Consider the following 19,730-nt stretch of genomic DNA (forward strand, 5'->3'; position numbering starts at 1 on the left):
AAGAAATCTGAATTTTTTTTTCTTTTATGGGGTATTTGTAGTACTTTATAGTGAAATTTGGGTCAGGTACTTGTGGTCATAGGTTACATAGTTTCTAGATTCTTTTTGTGTTGCCTATTTGCCTTCATGTGTTGTTGGCAGCTTCTGTAAAACTCCCCTCAAATTCCCATTTAATTTCTTATATTGATTCATGATATTTTAAAATTTCAGTGGGGAAAGTTGCAATGTTGAAGGGATACCTGTAATTGGACTACTCCAGCAGTCTGATTTGTACTACAAAAGTAGAAATCAACAATCCTCCTTTATTCTGGTGACCATTTATTGAAAGCAGGTTGAAAAAGATATGATTATCTGTTTTTCCAAATTTTAATAATAAAATTTTTTCCACTTCCCCTCCCCACCTTTGGGATGATTTGGCTTTGTTTCAATTTGACCATATTTTCCTAGAGCTGATGATGTTTAAGGGATTGTGTCCCATACCCACCACTTTGAGATACAGAGATAGGACTTATGTGAATACATTCTATTATGTTGCTTATTCTTTCAGCTTGTTTTGGACCTTATTTGACTTACACATCAGTAACTTTTGAAGCATATTTGCTGGAAACGGATGAGATATGACTTTTATACAAAACTGGAACTTAGTATGAATAATAACGGGACAATTTGACTTGTGATTTATTTTTGTCAGTAACTTGGTTTGAAAGGTATTTTCAAATGAAGAAGTTGAGCTTCTAGACTAACTGGCCATAATTTTTTCACATGTATTTCAGAACAGAGGGATGGTGATATATGAATAAACCCCTATTGACAAACCAAATTCTGCAGCAAAAAAGAGATTAATGTGTGTTTCTGGAGTTACATTGTTCATTTGGTAGATTTTTCCATACTAGGAGAGAATACATTTTATGTCATTAAAAATTTAAAGCAGTAGAAAATGTCTATAAAATATCTATAATGTTATGACTGTATACTTAAGTGTCCTCAACTCTAAGAATCTCTATACTTTTTTGGCTGTAGTCTCATCATATTAGAAAATTTTTTTCTTGCTTTGGTTATCATACCTATGATAGGAAATCATCTTACACCATCCCCAGGATACGGGCCACCCACCAGCTACAGGGCATGACCACTCTGCAAGCTGAGCGACAACCTTGGTAGTTATAAGGCCAGGGAAAGTATCCACCGAGAGGTTCACAGATCCTTTGGCAGTGAGTGTAACTCCGCCTGCATTCAATACAGCAGATTCCTTCATGATCTAGTCTGGGGTCAAATGTCATGCCCTCACCTTCTTCTAGTTGCTGTAAGATAAAAGAATTTATTTGCATCTTCTATAGGATGTAAATTTCATTTAGTGTGAATGATTTCAGAACTAGATCTTTAATTTCTCATAGCTATAAGAATCAGGATAGGCTAATGTAAAGGATCTTCAATTTTTTTTTAAACCCTTATCTTCCATCTTAGAACAATACTAAGTATTGGTTCCAAGGCAGAGAGTGACAAGGTCTAGGCAATTGGGGTTAAATGACTTGCCCAGGGTCACATAGCTGGGAAGTGTCTGAGGCTGGATTCCCTTGCCCCCAAGTTTATGAAATGCTTTTTAAACAAAAAGACATTTCCCACCCCCACCCTGAATACCTAATTTTTTTTTTTTTAAACAGAGGTGTGCAGCGTGCCTTTCTGTCATGGTGGAAGAAAGATATCATGGGCTTCTAGATGGCCCATTTGGCCCTTCTCCCTGGGATGAAAATTTTCATAATCAAATAGCAGCAATGGCTCAAATGAGGAATGAAATTCAAAAAATTTTGTTTTTAGAAAGTAAATGAGATATTAGCAGTCAGGAAAGGCATTAGGGTGAGAACTGAATTTACCTGTCTCTGTCCTATCTCTCATTCATGTGGGGATGTTCTCTTCCAAATGCTTGAAACACCAAGGGGAGGGAAAGTTTTTATTCTGCTTTTCCTGTCCTGGATTCCCAACTACATACCATTATGGAATGTAAAAGTTTTTATACAATTTGCATAAACAACATGATTTGAATTCAGGATAGCACAAACTCCAAATCCAAGAAAATAAACCCAAGGAGAAAAGGGAAAAAACTATCTAAATTCCATCCCTAAATGACCCTTCAAGTAAATTAGATGCTCTTTCCTCCAAAGGAGACCCCACTGGACAGTGGCTGATGTCAAAGTTGGCTCCTCACCTTTCAGCCCAAAATAACAAAGATAGACAAAGGGCCAGAGATGAAAAAGAAAAATACAAAACACCATATACAAAAACCTGGCTCAAGAAGGAGGAGTGAGAGTTAGTTGGGCAGGATGGGATTTGAACTTAAGATTCCTGTCTCTAGGTTTGTCTCTCTCTCCAGTGAGTCACCTAGCTAACCCATCTTCAATTTTTTTTTTAAAGCTTGAAAGTTATATAAAATTCTTTTTGTTTTCATGGAACTTCCACCTACCACCACCTACCACCGAGACAAGCAAGTATTGCATTGCAGCTGCTCATGTTTAATGAGATATAGTTATCAGGCTTCATTAAGCATATAAACAGAACAGAAAAAGAATTTATTGCTGCCAATTTAGTTTCCAGGCATCAACTATTGATTTCTTGTTGGGATGGCTTTCAGTCTCTAGGTAGCAGAGTTTGAAACCCAGTGATCTAATGGTGATAGAGAAAGGAATAAAGTATAATGACTCAAGTTGTAATTCTGTAGGGATCCTAAAGAAGTGATATAACTTCTCCTGCCTTCATTTTAGCAATGGAGATAAAAAATACTTGAACTGTAAGTCATTGAAGAAAAGGTTCTGTACAATTGAATTCAAATTCAAGATCTTAAATATAGGCTTCAAAAATGCTACAATTTGTGGAAGCCAAGTAAACAGGAATAAGAAATAATTGTTAAAAAAAGAGTTATAGAAAGTACTTTAGTGAAAAGATTAACTGGAATGTATTCTGACTCTTGATATAGTTTGTTTCAGATTTGCTTCTCTTCTTTTCAGTGCTAATTGAAAGTTCTTGTTGGGTCCATCAAGATTTTATGGGCAGGGGCTTGCCTATGGGGGCCTTGATTCTCAAAGGCCTACATTTTAAAAGTTATTACTAAATCAGAAAAACATTTCCATTGAGTGTTAAATACTTGTTTCAAAATACATATGCAGAAACATTATTTTAGAGCTGTGTTAATCTGAACATGACTACTCACATGATAAGGATTATCTGGATTGAAAGGTTCTGTATCCTCCTGAATACTGGGCCTAGTTTCATTAACTAGTCTTCCAGAGCTTGGATTACCCTGTGGCCCACTGTTTGCCCTTCTTGTGGTAGCTTGACGAATTTTTCTTAAGATTTCTCTTCGTTCTCTTTGATTTTCTACAAGGAAAGACATTTATGACTTTATTTCCTTAGTTAAAAAAATACAAATTTTATTGCTTGTACATGAAATAAAGCAGAGGACCACAGTTCAGGTAGATTTTTAGAAAAACTTGTTTCTTCTTAGATGATTATGAAGATGGCACTTATTTGATTGTTTAAAAAGCTCTAAAAAATTTTATCTGTCAGAGAGAATGTCAGCTCCCCAATATATATGATGGTGAGTATCATCAGTGTGGTTTTTAAAAAGGTTATTAATGTATGATAGTACTCCTTCTGTAAGAAATTAACTTTTAAACTTCAAGGTACTTATTTTAATTACTCATCATGATTAAAAGTGAATTTAAAAATATTAAAATGATGGTTGACATTGGTGTGCTCTGACTACCTGCTAAAACATAGAGAAAAGGAAAGTAGCTCATGGAATATTTTACATGAACATTAAAACACAGCCTAAAACTAATATGAATACAAGGAGAATTTTTAAATTAATAGAATGGATAGCTCAGAATCTGGTATAGTAAACACCAACAGTAGTCAGTTTAGTTGTATACTTTGACATTTTTAGGACTTTATACTTGAAAGGTACCTTTACATTTATTGTCTCACCAAACTCATTTCAGTTCAATAAACATTTGGTAGCCCATTGAAAGAGAGTAAATATTATTCTCATTTTATGGATAAGAAAAATGATTCTAAAGAGTTTAGTGACTCAACTGAAACAAGACCTCTGGTCTCTCAGCTTCAGGGTCAGCATTTTTTTTCCCATACACTTCAGATGGCCTCTGGACTATGGAATGATCTGTGGTCACTGAGCATAAAATGCCACAAACTTTGAAATCTTAATAGAGCTCAAACTTACAAAAGCAGTTTTTTAGCTATAGACAGCTTCCACCAGGACCGTGTGTGGTTTGTTGAGCCTCTGTTACCTAGACATGCTTATCTAGTAAATGCAGGGGAAAAAGGAAGTGTGTGCTAGTAGTGTCCAGAGATACTGAGATATCAGTATGGATAATAACCACAGCTCTCAGACACAGGTATCACTTGAAGGCTCACAAAGTTCTTCAGATATTCGGCACTGTTTCCCTTACTCTCCTTGCTCCTCCTCATCCATTGCTTTGACCTTACTTTCTTATCTTCAGAGGCTTTACCCTTTATGAAATAATTCCACTCCACTCTTTGCTTCCTTGCACCTTTGTCCTCCCTGCCTTCAATCGTGGTCCTTTCTCGCCTAACACCTTCTCTCTTTCATCTGCTTCTCCTCTTAGAGGAAAGCCCAGCACTCTGCTCATGGCATCACATTGACACTGCCCCCAATTCCAGTCAGCTCTCCCTGAAGTAGCCCAGTGGAGATCTAGAGCCAGAAGGGACTTTTTCTTAACCTGCTCCTCTCAGCAGGGGCTCCCCATTTCTGTAGCCTCCAATGTCATCCTTGCCAATCCACCCCTCTCCAGAAGATGTCCTCATTTCCATGTTACTGAGAAAATGGAGGTTCTTGGAGAACACCTTTGTCTCTCCTTCAAGCTTCTTTTATCCTTGTCTCCCTCCCTCCCCATTTGTGTCCCTAGTTCCATCCCTTCCCTTTTCCAGAAATTTTCCATCATTCAAAATATTTTGTCTCCCTCTCCTCCCTTTCCTGCTCCTCTTGGTCCTTGACACATGATGGCTTTACTGCCCAATGGCTTCCTAACCCTTTGTGGTCAGACTTCAAATCTTACTGCTCTTCTCAAGCTTCCAGCATTTGTTGGTTCTGTTGAAGAGGTGACAGGTACAGATTGGATTAGATGGCATCTGACTTAAAGGTTTTGTGGCTTTGGTCTTACCCTCTTTTCCTTCTTAGTATCTTTTGCTCCATCACCATCCTTCTTCCTTATTGTGGATACCACCCACCAACAGCCTCATCCTGAGCCATATTCTCACTTAGTCTCTGTATTTCCTGTTGATCTCATTGGCTTCCATAGTGTCAAATGACCTCCAAACTCGATATATCACAGCTACAATTTATCTCCTACACTCCCATTCTATTTCAGTCATCTTGTCCAAAAGAGAATTCTTTCTAAATCCACTCTCAGTTAAGGTCAGAAGCTTCAGAGGATTCTTGACATTTCCCTCTCCCTTGACCCTTCACTGTCAATATTTTGTATTTCTAGCACCTGGCACAGTGTGTCACATGTAATTGGTGCTTAGCAGATGTTTACCAATTGTCTTGTGTTTGAGACAATGCGATGAGGTAGATTCTACAGGTATTATTATTATCACCACTTAACACATAAAGAAACTGCATCTCAGAGAGGTTAAGTGATTTGTCTAAGATTACTCTATTGGAATCAGAGGCAGAATTCAAATTCAGATTTCTTCTAACCCCAATTCCATTGCTCTTCTTTCTACCATAGGGAGTCAAGTACCTTCAGAGGGGAACTGTTGTCACCTCTTATGTTGTGATTTTACAGTCTAAAAATCATAGTCCCTTGTAAAGATAATTTTTAGTGTTTTGACTTAAAATCTAAATAATTGGTCACCAGGGATGATTCCCAAATAATAAAATACCCAAGTCAGCTGGGAATTATGGTGATTTAATTAATATAGAGAGAAGGAATTAAGGAAAGGAGAGAGAGAGAGAGAGAGAGAGAGGAATTTATATTAATTTAAACTGCTCAGGCTCAGGCTGAGCCAGGCAGTAGTTAAAGGCCTTGGCCAAAGTGGCCTTCCTGAGTCTAAAGGAAAGGGAGTCAGTCTTATCACTTACCATGAGACTGTCTCCAAGGAAACTCCAGTCCTCCACTGAACTCAATCTCCTGAACTGACTTTTAGCCTCCTTTTAAAGAGAATTTTCTCTTATGTCACCTCCCCTAAATTTTTACGTTTATCAATCACAGTAGATCACAGCTTTTTCCTGGACCGCCCATTCTTTAGTTCTCACCTTCTCTGGTTAGATTATATCTTTTGAGTACTTCACACTTCTTTGTTAAGCTTGCCTTTTGTGAGTTACTTGACCTTTTTGTGATTAATTTAACCTTTATAGGTACTTAACACCCTTTTATATTAGATCTAAAAATAGACTTAGCTTAAGGTTCTAGCTTCACTATAAGGTATGAGTTAAGTACCTTCATTGTTCAATCAGGAGTTTACAATTTTATCTTCCCCTAAAGTATGTCTAAGTATGGATGGAGTAATGTAAAGTTCCCAAGACATTCCTGATTCTTGTTAGACCACGTATCTCCATTGTTACAATAAGGAAATAGCTAAATCAGATCTTCTAAAGTACAGTCTGAGTAGTTTTTAAGATTCACACCCTCCATCTAAACACTTTAATCATTTAAATTATAGTCTTTATTTAATTCTGTAGTATCAGAATCAACACAAACAGCCAGGCCTTCCTAAAAGCCCAGCATTCTAGTTTCTAAGCTGACAATTCTTCAACTTTTGAGTTTGAGGGCCTTCTTGCACTCTTAGAATTATAATGCCCTTCCTCCCTCACGAGTGGTTTTGTTTTATGGGTTATAGTCATTGATAGATACCATATTAGAAATTAAAATGCCTTAATATGATTATGGAAATAGTTTGACCTCATGGATCCCCTAGAAAGGTCTCTAGGACCCCATGGTTCCTTGGACCACACTCTGAGAACCTCTACTCTATGCTGAGAGTCCTCTCAAATGTATTTCATTATTCCTACTTGTGGATATTGGTATTTTACATCAATACCCTGAGATAAAATTCTTGGTACCAGACAATACTACTTAATGCAAACAGGAAAGGGGACCCACCTGGGCCTGAAGTACCCAACCTGCCCCAGCCCATGCTTGGTTTTACTTGCTTCAAGATACCGAGGGAGGGAAAAGGCAAGTTAATAAAGGAGAGAGAAAATTTGCCGGTCCCCAAGATTTAAGGAAGCCCATCTGTGCCCTTTGTTTCCTTTTGGATCCTTTCCAGATCACTCTTGACTTGCATTAAATGGCAACATACTGCCTTTTTCTTAAAAAAAAAAAATATTTTATATATGTGTATTGGAACATACATATATAGAAATAAAATTTTGGGGATTGACTTAAACTAAAAAACTCCCATGATTTTATGCTGAAGTAAGATCCTATGTGTTTAGTTGTAGAGTGATAAAATTAGATATGTTATATAGAGATCTGAAACAGGCTTTGGAGTTAGGAATTACCTAGGTTTTAAGTCTTGCTTTTGATCCTGTAACTATTGGGCATATAGATCATTTAATCTCAGTTTCCCCAGGCAACTCCCTAAGATGAAGTTACTAACCAGTTACTGGTCTTAATTGGTTATAAGGAACTTTCCACACTGATGAATGGACAGGTTTACTTCCTCCCCCCTAAAATAAACTAATATTATTATAGCATGTGTACTTACAAATAAATGCAAAATTATTAGCCTGCTATACTTTTGCCAGGAGCAAAGATGAATCAAGTGTAGTGTCAAAGGTATGATTGGCCTTATGATGGATGTAGCTTGTAGTTTTGAACCTACCTAAGTGGAATCTTTTAAAACAATTAAGATTTGAGAACCAATGCTCAAGTCTTGAATTGTTTGATAAGTCACTGAGTATACTTTTAGCAGCTTGAGACTTTTCCCACAGTGCTCTGCATGAACAATTATTTTATACTTCAGTGAAAGAAGAGCAAACTCGAAATGAATGAACAGCAAAGATTTAGAGGCAAAGCCAAAGAAAAAATGAACTTACTAAATGAAAATTACAGGAAATGAATATAGTTATATTTAGCCTCCTTCATTCTCATTTCCCTTTCATTTAACACACAATTAATAGTTGTCTTTTATTTCCTCTGTCCATACTACTTGATTTATCTTTCTAATTGGCCCAGGTTTGTAATGCTTAGTGTAGAGTGAATGGCTAATAGGGTCTTGATACAAAACAGGGAGAATTCTTAGTGTTTATCTGAAAATTAAAATAATTACCTTTTGGATGTGTTGGTTTAAGCCAGAAAATAGGAAGGCTTCCACACAGTTCTAAGATTTTAGGACTCAGGAAGCTGTTATCCTTAACAGGCTGGTCTGCAGCAACCCAGATTAGAGAATTTTCTTCAAATTTAACTGGCATGATCTTGCCTTCCTAAAGCAGTTAAAACAAAATGCAGTAGTAGTTTAGCAGAGAACAGTGGCTCATTTTACATATGCATAGACATATTAAGATTCCATTTTTCCTGAAAGATTATGAAATTTTATACAAGTTTCATGAGAAATGAATACCAGGTACCTTTTAAAAAGATTCTTTTTGTGGTCATTTACATAATCCTCAGAGTTGTGTCATTCAGAGGTGCTTCTTTGAATTTTAGACTGTTGTGATTGTTCCCACAAAGAAAAGACCAGACCTTGAGTTGAAAGTGAAATTTATCTGCTTTTTAGTTTTAGGTTAATCTGGTGCTGGCAATTCAAGCTCTTTAGGGAGGAAAAGCAATTGAATGAACCTCCAAATTTATAAAGATACAGGAACTACCCTCCCCTGCAAAGCCCATTTGAAGACAGGACCAACTCTGCAGGTTTTTGTTTTGTTGTTTCAGACAGCTTGAAGAGAGAGATGCAAATGATTGGTTCTTTAATGTTTTTTTTAGTTCAAAGTATTATTTAACATAAACCATTTTGACATTTTCTAGCTGTAGCAAAACATATTTCAGATGTCTCTGGCATCAAGCACACCAGTGAGATTTCAAAGTTAAACTCTAGATTTTCTTATATAGCAGGTTCCTGAGAGTGGTTTGATAACACAGGAGACAAATTTATTTTGCCAAGTTGTTCCTTTCATGTATTTATTCATCTGCAGTAGGTTGGGGATATCAAAACATTTTTTCTTAAAAAAATTTTTTTAATCTAAAGCAGAACTTCATTTACACTTTTCCCCTTGAGATTTTTGCAATTAAAATAACTTCAAGTTAACTATGGAAAACTACTGTTCAATTAATCCATTTGTTCAACTAAGATTAAGTGACCCCCCCACCATATTATTGATAGATAAGCTTTTTCTTTATATATAATTAATTTCCTAATCTCTCTTTCCCTTCTCTGAGCTCAAATATCATTTCAAAGTTATATAAAATTTGTAGAAAATCTAATAGAACAGATTGCCTAAAAATCTGCTACATTTTATCCAAATTCTGTTCTATATAAAATACTGGTGGGAGATAAGGGTGGGGTGTGTTAAAATATCTAAAACGAATTGTTTTGAAGTTGATGCTTATCAGTGCAGCTTATAAAGGAGTTGGCAAACTATCATTATTATTACCCAAAGGTAAGCCGACATTCACAATAAAGAATCCCCAAACAACAGACTTTGCCCCTCCCCCCCCCCTGGTCCATGCTGGGGCTTAGCTATCTAGATGACAGCTGGGGAGCAGGGTTTCAAAAATCCAAGATAGGAGAAACTGGTTATATGAAAAAGATCTTGAAGTTTAGTTTACTCTAAGTTCAATATCAGCAATCAATATGATGTAAATTAGCTCTGTTCTCTTCCTCTTCATCCCACACATACACATAGATCTGCTCCCCTCCAAAAGGCAATTTTGGTTTCTTTAATAGAATTATAGTGTCCAGAACAAGACATACTATGATAGGCTGGTCAGGCCACATCTGTAATATCTTGTTCAGTTCTGTAATATTTTATTCAGTTAAGAAGGACGTTGACAAAATATTATATATTAGAGGATAGTGATCAGATTGGCAAAGGATTGTGCAATGTTTTTATAGGATGGATATTTAAAGAAACAGATTTTTCACACAAAGGAAAAAGGCTCAGGGGATAATAACTTTTTAAATACCTGAAAAAGCTGTCATGTGGAAGAGAAACTTTGCATAGACCTAGAGAGTCTAGGTCTAGGAGGTGAAATTTATGGGGAGAGACAGGTTTAGGCCTCATTTGCTCATAGTTTTTAAGAGGCAGGGATTGTATTGTATTTTAAGATAAGCCCCCCCCTTACCTGTCCCTAGCAAGATAACCTGAAAAGATGGCATTATGAGGAGGAGTCTTTGGAAAATAGAGTTTTTCAGCCATAGAAACAAAAACATGTCAGTTCCTTCAGGAGAGAAGAAATGGAAATTTGACCAGTTCCAGTTTTCTATGAAGAGGAGTTGAGGATGGAAGGGTTATTGGGATCTGGGCTTCTTTCTACACGCTTAGCAAATTGTTACTTACCAGTTCTGAACTGATGCTCTGTTTAGTCTTGGCATCCACCTGAGGTATGTGAGCTTTCACTTGGACTTTAATATAACATTTTTCTCCTCCAGCAAAACGGATTCCAGTGATCCCCTAACAACAACGACAGATTTCTCTGGTGGTTGGTTACCTATAATTAAGTACCTCTTAGCATGCCTAACTCCCCCTTCCCACCAATTCCTCTGCTTCTTGGTAAGAAACTATTCATTGTTCAACTTAAGAGTTCAAATGCCACTTCCATGAACGCGTCCCAGAACCCCACAAGCCAGGAGTTATCTTTCCTTCCTCTTGAATCCTAGAGCACATTATCTATATAATGAATTTTACACTTATGACACATATCGCTTACTGTTTATTTTGTATTTATATTTTATTAAGAAGCAGGGTTCATGTCTCAGACTTGCATCCCACAAGATGACTAAAGAGCAAATAAATCAATCTTATTGAAACCTAAGTTCCTTAACTGTCTTCATAGATCTTTCCAAAGGCCTTTGAGACAAAAAAAGTAAATAAATCACCATAATCCAAGGCAAGATGCTTAACTTTTCATAAATTGTTCCCAAAGTGACAACTTTGTCCATTTACTCACCCCAGAAATTATATTAGTAATAAAGCTTACAGTGTTGGGCTTCCTAACAGGGGGCAGGTCACTGTGACTGACCTTTCAAATTTCAGTGAATAAAAGTACTTGTACTTTGGGTGGTAGATTCAAGCATTTTACATTTTATTATGATGTTTTGTTTTCATGGCTAAAAACAGTTTCACAGCTTAGGACAGAATTCATAAAATTCCTAGTGTTTGAAGAAAGCTTAAGTGAGATTATTCCCTAAGTCACAGGTTATGCGCATACTTGGCAGACTTTAAATTCAAGAATATGTCCTCTTCTTTCTCCTTGAATAAATGAATGAAAAGTATTTGTTAAACCTTTACCTAGTGTCAAGTCCTAGGGATAGAATACAGAAGCCAGATTTCTTGTCCCTAAGGAATATAAAATAATAATGCAGACAATTCACCACTTCTGTGAGAAAGGTGAACCAAGAGGTTTGGGAATTCCTAGGAGCTGTGAGTGTGGCCATAATAGAGCTAATGACCATTCCAATAGCAATAGAAGTATTGGGTTGATCATATTCTCAGAGGAAATGGTTGCAGGGAATGGTTGCCTGCTGTATAAATCCTTCTCTGTAACTTTGGGCAAGCCACTTAGACTCCCTGAGCCTTAGTTTATTCGTTGTTAAAACTGGGGGTGGGGTGGGGAGGGGGGGGGAGGGTGTTAAACCAGATGTCCTCTGAGGTCCTTTCATCTCTGAAATTCAAGATCATTTTCAGTTAGACCATAAAGCTGGGACCAGTTCGAGTGACTTTTAGACTACAGCTCATAGCCACCAAAGCCCATCCAGTTTAGTAGTACCAAAAGTTTGGAGGAGTTTGTTTTATTAGCAGAGTCTTTGAGAACTCAGGAACATGGCCATAAAAAAGTGATCTGAGTTTAGTGGACTCTCAACTACAGGGTGAAGATGCCTCTTAGTCTAAATTGTGGGTCAGATTTAACGAAATTTGTGTAAAGTTATGAACCATAGGAGGTCTATGAAGAAGATGCCACTATGTAGCATAAGCAACATTATGGAGAATGATTTTTTACTTTCCGTAGAGCAGGAACTGTAGTTAATCTAGGTTAGAGATTTTATGTTGCTTCCTGTTTCAAGGCTCATAACCATGGACTAGGGAAACCAGAGGTGAATATTGTGAGGTAGGTCTAGTGGTAGATTGGGGATAGGGTTGCTTCCCCCTCCCTCCCTTTCCCTTCTTTACTCCATTTCTCAATTCTTTGTTTTTCTTCTACCTTTACACTCCCTTCACTTTTCTATACCCTCTCCTTTCCTCCCCTCACTCAGATTCATGCTGCAAATTTAAGCAAGTAGGAATATTAAGGTAGTAAAACAAAGTGCTAAAACAATCAATCACTTTTCCAGTTTATCAAATCAAACAAGTACCTGGAAACAGGAAGAAGAGGGAAAAAAGCTGCTTTTAGCTGCATCACACGGTGACTCCACTGAACTAATTCTTTGATAATTGGAGGAATCAGTCGGTAACAGCATTAGCAGATGAAGACTTAAAATATAGGAGAAAGTACTAGTAGAGCTACACCATCTGATTCATGCTTTTTTTAAAAACCCAGGTTTGTGGCCCAAGCTGATAATAGATTCTTTCCATAAAAATATATTTACTGCTTTGTATGTATGAAATGCTGCTTCTGCCTGAAATGGAAGAGTCCAAAAGGAGTGAATCATTAAATCTTTGAAATGAGTCAAATCTACTCACATTCTGGAAATCATTAACTTCAATTGCTTCTTCTGCTCCGCTTCCTATTTTAAAGGTCTCTAAGTTGTTCCCAGCATCTATTTCCATTGATCCCTCCTGTATTTTTCCATTAATACTCATGGTATAATGGACATTGTAAATCTGGAATTGAACATAAGGAGTTAGTACTTTTTTTAAAGCAATCAGTGGCTTCTCTTTAGCCCTTCAATATACAATATGACTTTCATTTTTTCCAAAGCCCTTAACATCTGTCATTAATAGTTGTACATGTATTTATGATAGAACCTCGTCCACATTAATCCCTCAGTGCAGTTCTTTAAAAACCTAGAATGTCCTTTGTTCTGGCCCCTGCCAGCTAAATGGGAAGTGGTATTGGCAGAATGCCCAGGGGGATGTACTGGATTGGGGGAAACCAGCTTGGAATAGTAGTAGTGGCTTAATCAAGAATGGGTTTTAATTAAGTAACTTGGAGACAGCATTAACAAATGTTGCTTGTTGGGGTACAAGATTTTACAGAATCACAGAATCTTAGAGTTCATTAAATTTGTTTTAAGCAGGGTCAATCTTGCCTGTATCAGACCAGACCAGGGGATATCTCATTATAACAAACTTCTAAGGCATTCAGATCGTTTTGTTATGTATCATTTTGTTAGAATAGAACTAGCAATCACATCACATTCATCCCCTATTTTTGCAGACAGAATTGGTGCCTCGCCTCCCCTTTTATGAATTAGCCATTACCAGAAAGAATTACTCCTAGATCTTCTTGTTTGTTTTCTTTAAAAAAAAAGAAAAAGAAAAAGTTGAAACAGCATGGTATATCAGTGTAAGTATTAGATTAGTCAGATGGACCTAGAATTGAATCACAGCTCTACCAATTGTTACCCACATAATCTTGGGTAGATCACTTTCTTGCTTTTCCATTTTGTGTCAGAAACTTGGATTTTAAAGGGGGGGAAACTGGAATAACAAAAACGAGAAGACTGTCACCACCACCACTACCTGTGTAAGTGCCTATTATGTCAAAGATATTAAAGACACAAATGAAAAAGTCCTTGCTCTTAAGGACTTTACATTCTTCATGATCAGGAACACAGAAGGTATGGTTGAGGAATTCGTTCTGAGACCTTCATCTAAGGGCTCTTGACCTGGAGTCTGTGAACTTGTTTTTAACAATATTTAAATTGCTTATATTTCAATATAATGGTTTCCTTTGTAATTCCATGTATTTTGTGTATTTAAGAACGTTGTTCTGAGAAGGGATCCATAGGCTTCACCAGGCTTCTAAAGGAGTCCATGACACCCAAAAAGGTGATGATCCCCTGTTTTACTGACATCTACTTTTATGACAAAGGAAATGAAAACTTGAATGGATATTATGGATATTATTTTAATTCCATTGTCAGTCCTCCAGCCCACATATAGGTGAATTTTGGTTTCTTTTATCTGCTGAATCAGCACTCCCTGTGCTTGGATTACTCATAAGAGCATAAGAAGAATGAGAGGAGAGGCAGGATGATAAGGAGATGCAGCTTGGCTTCATGGGATGGAGAGCTGGTCTCCTGCTTCTCACATACAGAAGCCACTTCTCAGGGCCCCCAGGAAACTCAAGATCAGTTGCATAATAGGTACAGCTCTGTTGATGGCAAAAATCTCCCCATTGGGGTTTCCCAACAACTATATTAACAACCAAAGGCCTAAATCAATAATGATAATAGACATCTATAGAACTTACATACACTACCTTATTTGAGGAATGATAAATTTTAGAGACATCACTTCAGCCCATTATGAATAGTAGTGGATAAAGAGACAAAAACATGGAATTAGGCTCCAGCAAGATTCCTGGTCTCACAAACAGCTCTGTAAAAACTATTCACAGTTAGAAAGGTTTGTCACAAAACTGTTGAATGTGGTGCCTTCTAAAATGCAAATAGGTGCTTTTAACAAAGCAATAACAATACAAGATTGATTTGTCTGCTGTAACTAAAAAAATCTACTAAAAAACCCCAAACACTTCAGTCTGTGAAGAAAGGACCTAAATATATTCTTTTGCTACTATTGTTACATAATGTAGGGTGACCAGATGTCCCATATCTAGAGGATTGCCATTTTCCCCCATGTTTTATCAACTTTTTCATAGCTTATTTTGGGATGCAGAAGTCCATAATTGATACCAATTCCTGCTTATTTAGTACTCAAGACACTATCTAAACTAAGATGGTATAAACCTGTGAAATAGATCCATATGAAAAGGACCCCAACTGAATTATAGTAAACTTTCATCTCTCCCATACTACTGGAGGGGAGCAGTGATATGGATAATCTTTTTAATTTTAGAATGTCTTTTAAAATGGCAGATGTACTTTTCCAATTAAAATTTTAGGCTGTTAAAATTAGTTTATGTTAATAGGAAGCAGAGCTAGAACTGAAAATCTGTGAATATACAAAGTACACAGTTGTCTCTGTATACATATAAATAATTCAGTGAGCAGGTATTCAGTGCCTACTGTATGCCAGGTCCTGGAGAAATAAAGACAAACAGATGAAAGCTTGACTGGCAAAAACTTTACATTTTTTTTGCTATCAGGTACACAGATAAATAAACACAAACTTTGTAATTTGGGTGGGGCTACGAGAATGAACTGAGATCCAAAGAGACCTTGTGTAAGTGGCCCAAGCGGAATCCTGAAGGGACCTGTTGAGTGGGTGGTGAAATTATCTTGGGAAGATAGGTTGGAGTTAAAACTGTGCAGCATTTCAAATGCCAAACAAGGGAGTTTGTATTGTGTTCTGGGGGCGATAGGGAGCTTTGAAAGCTTCTTGTACATAAGCATGTTACAAGCCTGTATTTTAGAAGTATCAGTTTGGCAGCTGTGTGTCATATGATTTGGAAAGGGGAGAGATCCTATATACAGGGAGTCAACTAAGAAACTATTTCATTAGTCCAAATATAATTAATGAAGGCTTGATCTAGGATGATATTGTGTGAGTAAAGAGAAAGGGATGAATCCAAAAAGTGGGGAGTTTGAAAATGGGCATTTGTCTCTATGAGGTACTTTATTCAAAATCCTTCATTTCTATATAGTATACATTTCCAAGTATATAAGGCTCCAGGGAGGGTTTTGCAGAAGTAAAACAACACAAGAATGCATAATTTTCTTTATGGTCTTGCTAGTCTGGAAAAACGCTAATAGTGACTTTTATTGACAGACAATTATGCACTTTTCTATTCTTGGATGTTCTTCGTATTCTCATGAAACAAAACTAATCAACTTGTGATGAAACAAGACATGAATAAGCTTTGCTTACTGCATGATTCTTTATTCTCTCATTTTAGAATCTTGTGAATCAGAAATGTCTTTCTTAAATAATTAGATGCCAAGTAGCATAATTGGTTTTAATACATAGCACAACCCAACCACATAAAAAACTCAGTTATTTTTATCATGATATGACAATGAAATTTAATTTTTTCTTTACTTTTTTTTTATCAAAAAGTTTGAATTTATAGTCAAATAAAATAAACGAATAAAGCTTCCAAAATGGGAGATAATCCAAACACTCAATTTTTGGTAGATTTATATATTGAAATCTGTTCCTCTGTCCAGAGCTGCTGCTTTAAAATGGGAGCATATGGCCCAGTTTTTACATTTCAAATACAAATACAATAAAACACTCACCATGTACACACTAAACACTACCATTCTCATCTTATAGAATGATGCTTTTAAATTTGATGGGGTCCCTAGAATAGATTCTATGCTATCTGGCAAGCTTGCTTATCAGCATAAGGCCTCAGAGTTAAGAATACAAATTGTGTAATGTCTGTAGAAGATGATGTGAGGTGCAAAATGGCTGAATTGCTTTCTCCACCGCTTTCTCTAAGTACTGGAATTAGCTCATGCTTAGAATTCCCCAGAGAGGGGGAGGAGGGAAAAGGAGGTAGAGAGGGATAGAGAAAAGAAGAGAGGGTCAAGGAGGGGAAGTAGAGGGCTCAGAAATCCTCTGGAAAATGCTAGAGAAACCGTACAAGGGCTGTGGTGGGTATTGGGGATGGAGATGAACCCCCCCCCCCCACTACAAATGAGCTCACACTAGATCTCCTCCGATAGTTATGGAGATAACATACCCCTTTTATAAAGATGAACAAAATTCTTGCCCTTTAAAATACACATTAGAACTCTTCCAAGCGAAGTTTGAAACGATTTGATTTCTCGAGCTCTTGTGAAAATAAATATTTGTATACAAGAAAAGAGGCAGTTCGGTGTAACATTTCGTATAAAACCAAAGGAAGGATTGCTTTTTAAACATCTTTTAACACGTTAAGGGCCCTGCATTTTTTCCCTGCCCTGTTTTTGAAGAAGAGAAAGGCGCTGAAATCGAATGAAACTGCCCTGAAAGGTCTAGGATCGCTCCAGTGCCTGAGTCTGTCTGCCCCTTCCAGCACCCCAGGAGCAGGCAGCCCATTTGTGGAGCCTTCCCCTCTTCCTTAGGATCACAATCCTTCACCGCGAGGGAAATCAGAACCCTTTAGAACTCCAGAGACTGCTCCGACCCCAGTATTTTACGGACCAGGGAAGCAGCCCCAGAGCCATGAAGCACTTGCAGGAGGTCACACAGCAAAGGACGCTCAGGCGTAACCGAGATTTTAACAGCCTCTTCCCATGACGCTAATCTAATGCACTGCAATGTTCACGAATTCCCTAAAACTATAAAACACCCCAATGGGAATCTGGCCAACTCGGGGAGCTGAGCCCCTGCGACACTTCTCCGGGGCGGCGTGGGGGCGTAGCTGAGCTACGGTCAGGATCTCCCCAGCCCCAGCCTGCCCCGAAGACGTCCCACCCCGGGGCGCCTGGGGCTCCCGGCGCACCTGGCGCACCTGGCGGACCCGGCGGACCCAGCCCTAGGAAAAGTTCGCATCCCCGGACTCACATGTTTGTCATTCACCTTCCAGAAGTAAAAGGCGCCGATAGCCCCAAAGAGCAGCAGCACGGCTCCGGAGATGAGGACCACGGCTCCGACCTTGAGCAGCCTCCCGGGGCTGGAGGGTCTCACCGCCACAGCTGTGTACGCCTGCGGAAGTTGGGGGCGGGGTGGGCAAAAGGGGCCGCTTCCACGCTGTGCCTCGACTGGTAGGGGTCTAAGGAGCCCGGGGCTTAGCCGCCGTGCCTTCCCCACCTCACCTCTAACCCCGCGGGGGTTCCCCTTCCGTCCCTCTAATTCCACAGTCTCCCCTGCTGCCGAATGGGATGTGGGAACACGCGTGCCTCAGCACCAAGGGCATTTTCCATTCTGTTCTACTGGACTCTGCACAGGGCTTTCCACCCCCCCTCGAGCATAATGGGGGTGTACATGCTCCCCCCCCCCCCGCTCCTGCTGTGGGTTCAATCTGATGGCTTTCCTAGGCACCCACGGGGTACGAGGGGCTTCGTGCACATCGGAGTGCAAGCAGGCACGGACCCTGCAGCTCTACACCGGGCCTCGAACACGGCCTGCCCGGGGGCTCCTATCCCAGCGCCCCGGGCGCACTACTCACGGGTGGGCGACCCTGCTCCACGTCCTCTGGGCCCACTAGGGCGATGGGCACTTTGTCTGAGCTCTCTGCCATGGCGGGACGGGGCAGGGAGGTGCGAGGCTCCACCGGGAATGGAGGAGAAGTGCTATTTTCCGACGGGTCCCACCGCGATGGGCATTTCAGCTCCCGCCCCCGCAACCTCCAGGCTTTCACACCCACTGGGCAGCCCCTCCTGGCCCAGCCCCCTCCCTCTAACCTCCTTCCCCTTGCAACCTGAGAACTACTTCCCACACGGAGAGTCAGTGGCCAGTGATACAGATGCCCCACTGTTCCCTTTGCTTCGCCTTCTCTGCTTTGCCCAGGACCCAGAAAGATCTCCCGACGTCCTTAGAGCCAGCCCTGAAACCTGCTGGTATGGGAGCGGTCTGCTTAGACGGGCCACTGGGGAAAGAAGGGAGAACTTATTCTTGGCCCGGGTTTCCCTCCAGCTTCAGGAAAAGCGCTTCTAGGTTGGATTCTGTAGGCAAGCGGGCCTATCCGGAGGGCCAGTGGGGGGGCACGGCGTTGAAGGGAGAGAATGGCAGAAGATGCTTTGCTGCATGCACAAAGGAAGCCGATGGGAGCACTTTGGTCCAGGTCTTTTTTCATCCCTACTAAGTCATCGTCAGGCCACCTGAAATAGACTGTTCCTCTGACAATCATCCCTAAGGTCTTACTCCTCTAAGAACCTAAGCGCAGGCCTTTGGGGGCAGCATAGAGACCTTCTAGTTTCAGAGGAGGAAGAGGTGCACAGGAGTCCGCGAAGGCCCGGAAACGTGCGGAGTGTCTAGAAAGTAACCCCACCCCCACCCAAGTGCCCCAACCCAACCCCTTGAAACTGATGAGGTTTTTCGTTTTTGAAAGTATCATCCAGTGTGACTCCAAGAGCCTCACCACAAGTGTCTTGTGTGTGGAAAATGATTCAGTCCATAAACATTTGTGGAGCACCAGCTGTGTGCAAAGCCCGATGCGAGGTGGTGAGGGTACTACAGAAGCACATTCTCTCCCGGAACAGATAATCGGGTGCCCAGACGACCTAGATAACAAAATCCTAAGAAAGATCTCACCCTCCGCTGGCAGAGGTTGGGAGGGATCCTCCTTTCCGCTGGGAGGAATCCGCGACTTCATTCTGGAAGTCACCTTTGAACAGGACCTTGGAAGGGCTTGGATGGTAATAGATTGGGAAAGAGAGGCGATGAGGGGAGTCCAGACAGAGAGGGGCAACATGGCCAAAGAAGGGCCACAGGGAAGTCAGCTGAGAAATGTGGCTATCTTTCCAGATCCAGATCCAGATCT

The 19,730-nt window shown here is 39.5% G+C and overlaps 1 protein-coding gene across 2 annotated transcripts; it reads right to left on the reverse strand.

Annotated features, from left to right (window-relative positions):
• Positions 1-301: 301 nt before the first annotated feature.
• On the reverse strand, positions 302-18,954 carry CNMD (chondromodulin). Of its 2 annotated transcripts, none has more exons than XM_007501506.3 (7): positions 18,417-18,770; positions 17,813-17,953; positions 12,875-13,015; positions 10,535-10,648; positions 8,308-8,461; positions 3,203-3,369; positions 302-1,301 (listed from the first exon to the last, which is right to left on the reverse strand). In XM_007501506.3, exons 1-7 carry the CDS (start codon positions 18,486-18,488, stop codon positions 1,083-1,085), a joined length of 1,008 nt encoding a protein of 335 aa, XP_007501568.1. In that variant the 5' UTR covers positions 18,489-18,770; the 3' UTR covers positions 302-1,082. The 2 variants fall into 2 exon arrangements, with proteins under 2 accessions (XP_007501568.1, XP_007501569.1); XM_007501507.3 differs by lacking the exon at positions 302-1,301 and adding an exon at positions 2,544-2,658 and having other exon boundaries at positions 18,417-18,954.
• Positions 18,955-19,730: the final 776 nt, after the last annotated feature.

The sequence above is a fragment of the Monodelphis domestica genome, chromosome 8, assembly GCF_027887165.1.
Source record: "Monodelphis domestica isolate mMonDom1 chromosome 8, mMonDom1.pri, whole genome shotgun sequence".
Lineage (NCBI taxonomy): Eukaryota > Metazoa > Chordata > Mammalia > Didelphimorphia > Didelphidae > Monodelphis > Monodelphis domestica.

Excerpts from the sequence above, each read along its gene's own strand:
- CNMD (XM_007501506.3), bottom strand. The coding sequence starts at position 18,488 with ATGGCAGAGAGCTCAGACAAAGTGCCCATCGCCCTAGTGGGCCCAGAG. Across the intron at positions 17,954-18,416 it reads TGGAGCAGGGTCGCCCACCC|GCGTACACAGCTGTGGCGGT; the intron begins GTGAGTAGTGCG and ends CAACTTCCGCAG. Across the intron at positions 8,462-10,534 it reads AGAGCATCAGTTCAGAACTG|GAAGGCAAGATCATGCCAGT; the intron begins GTAAGTAACAAT and ends TAACTGCTTTAG.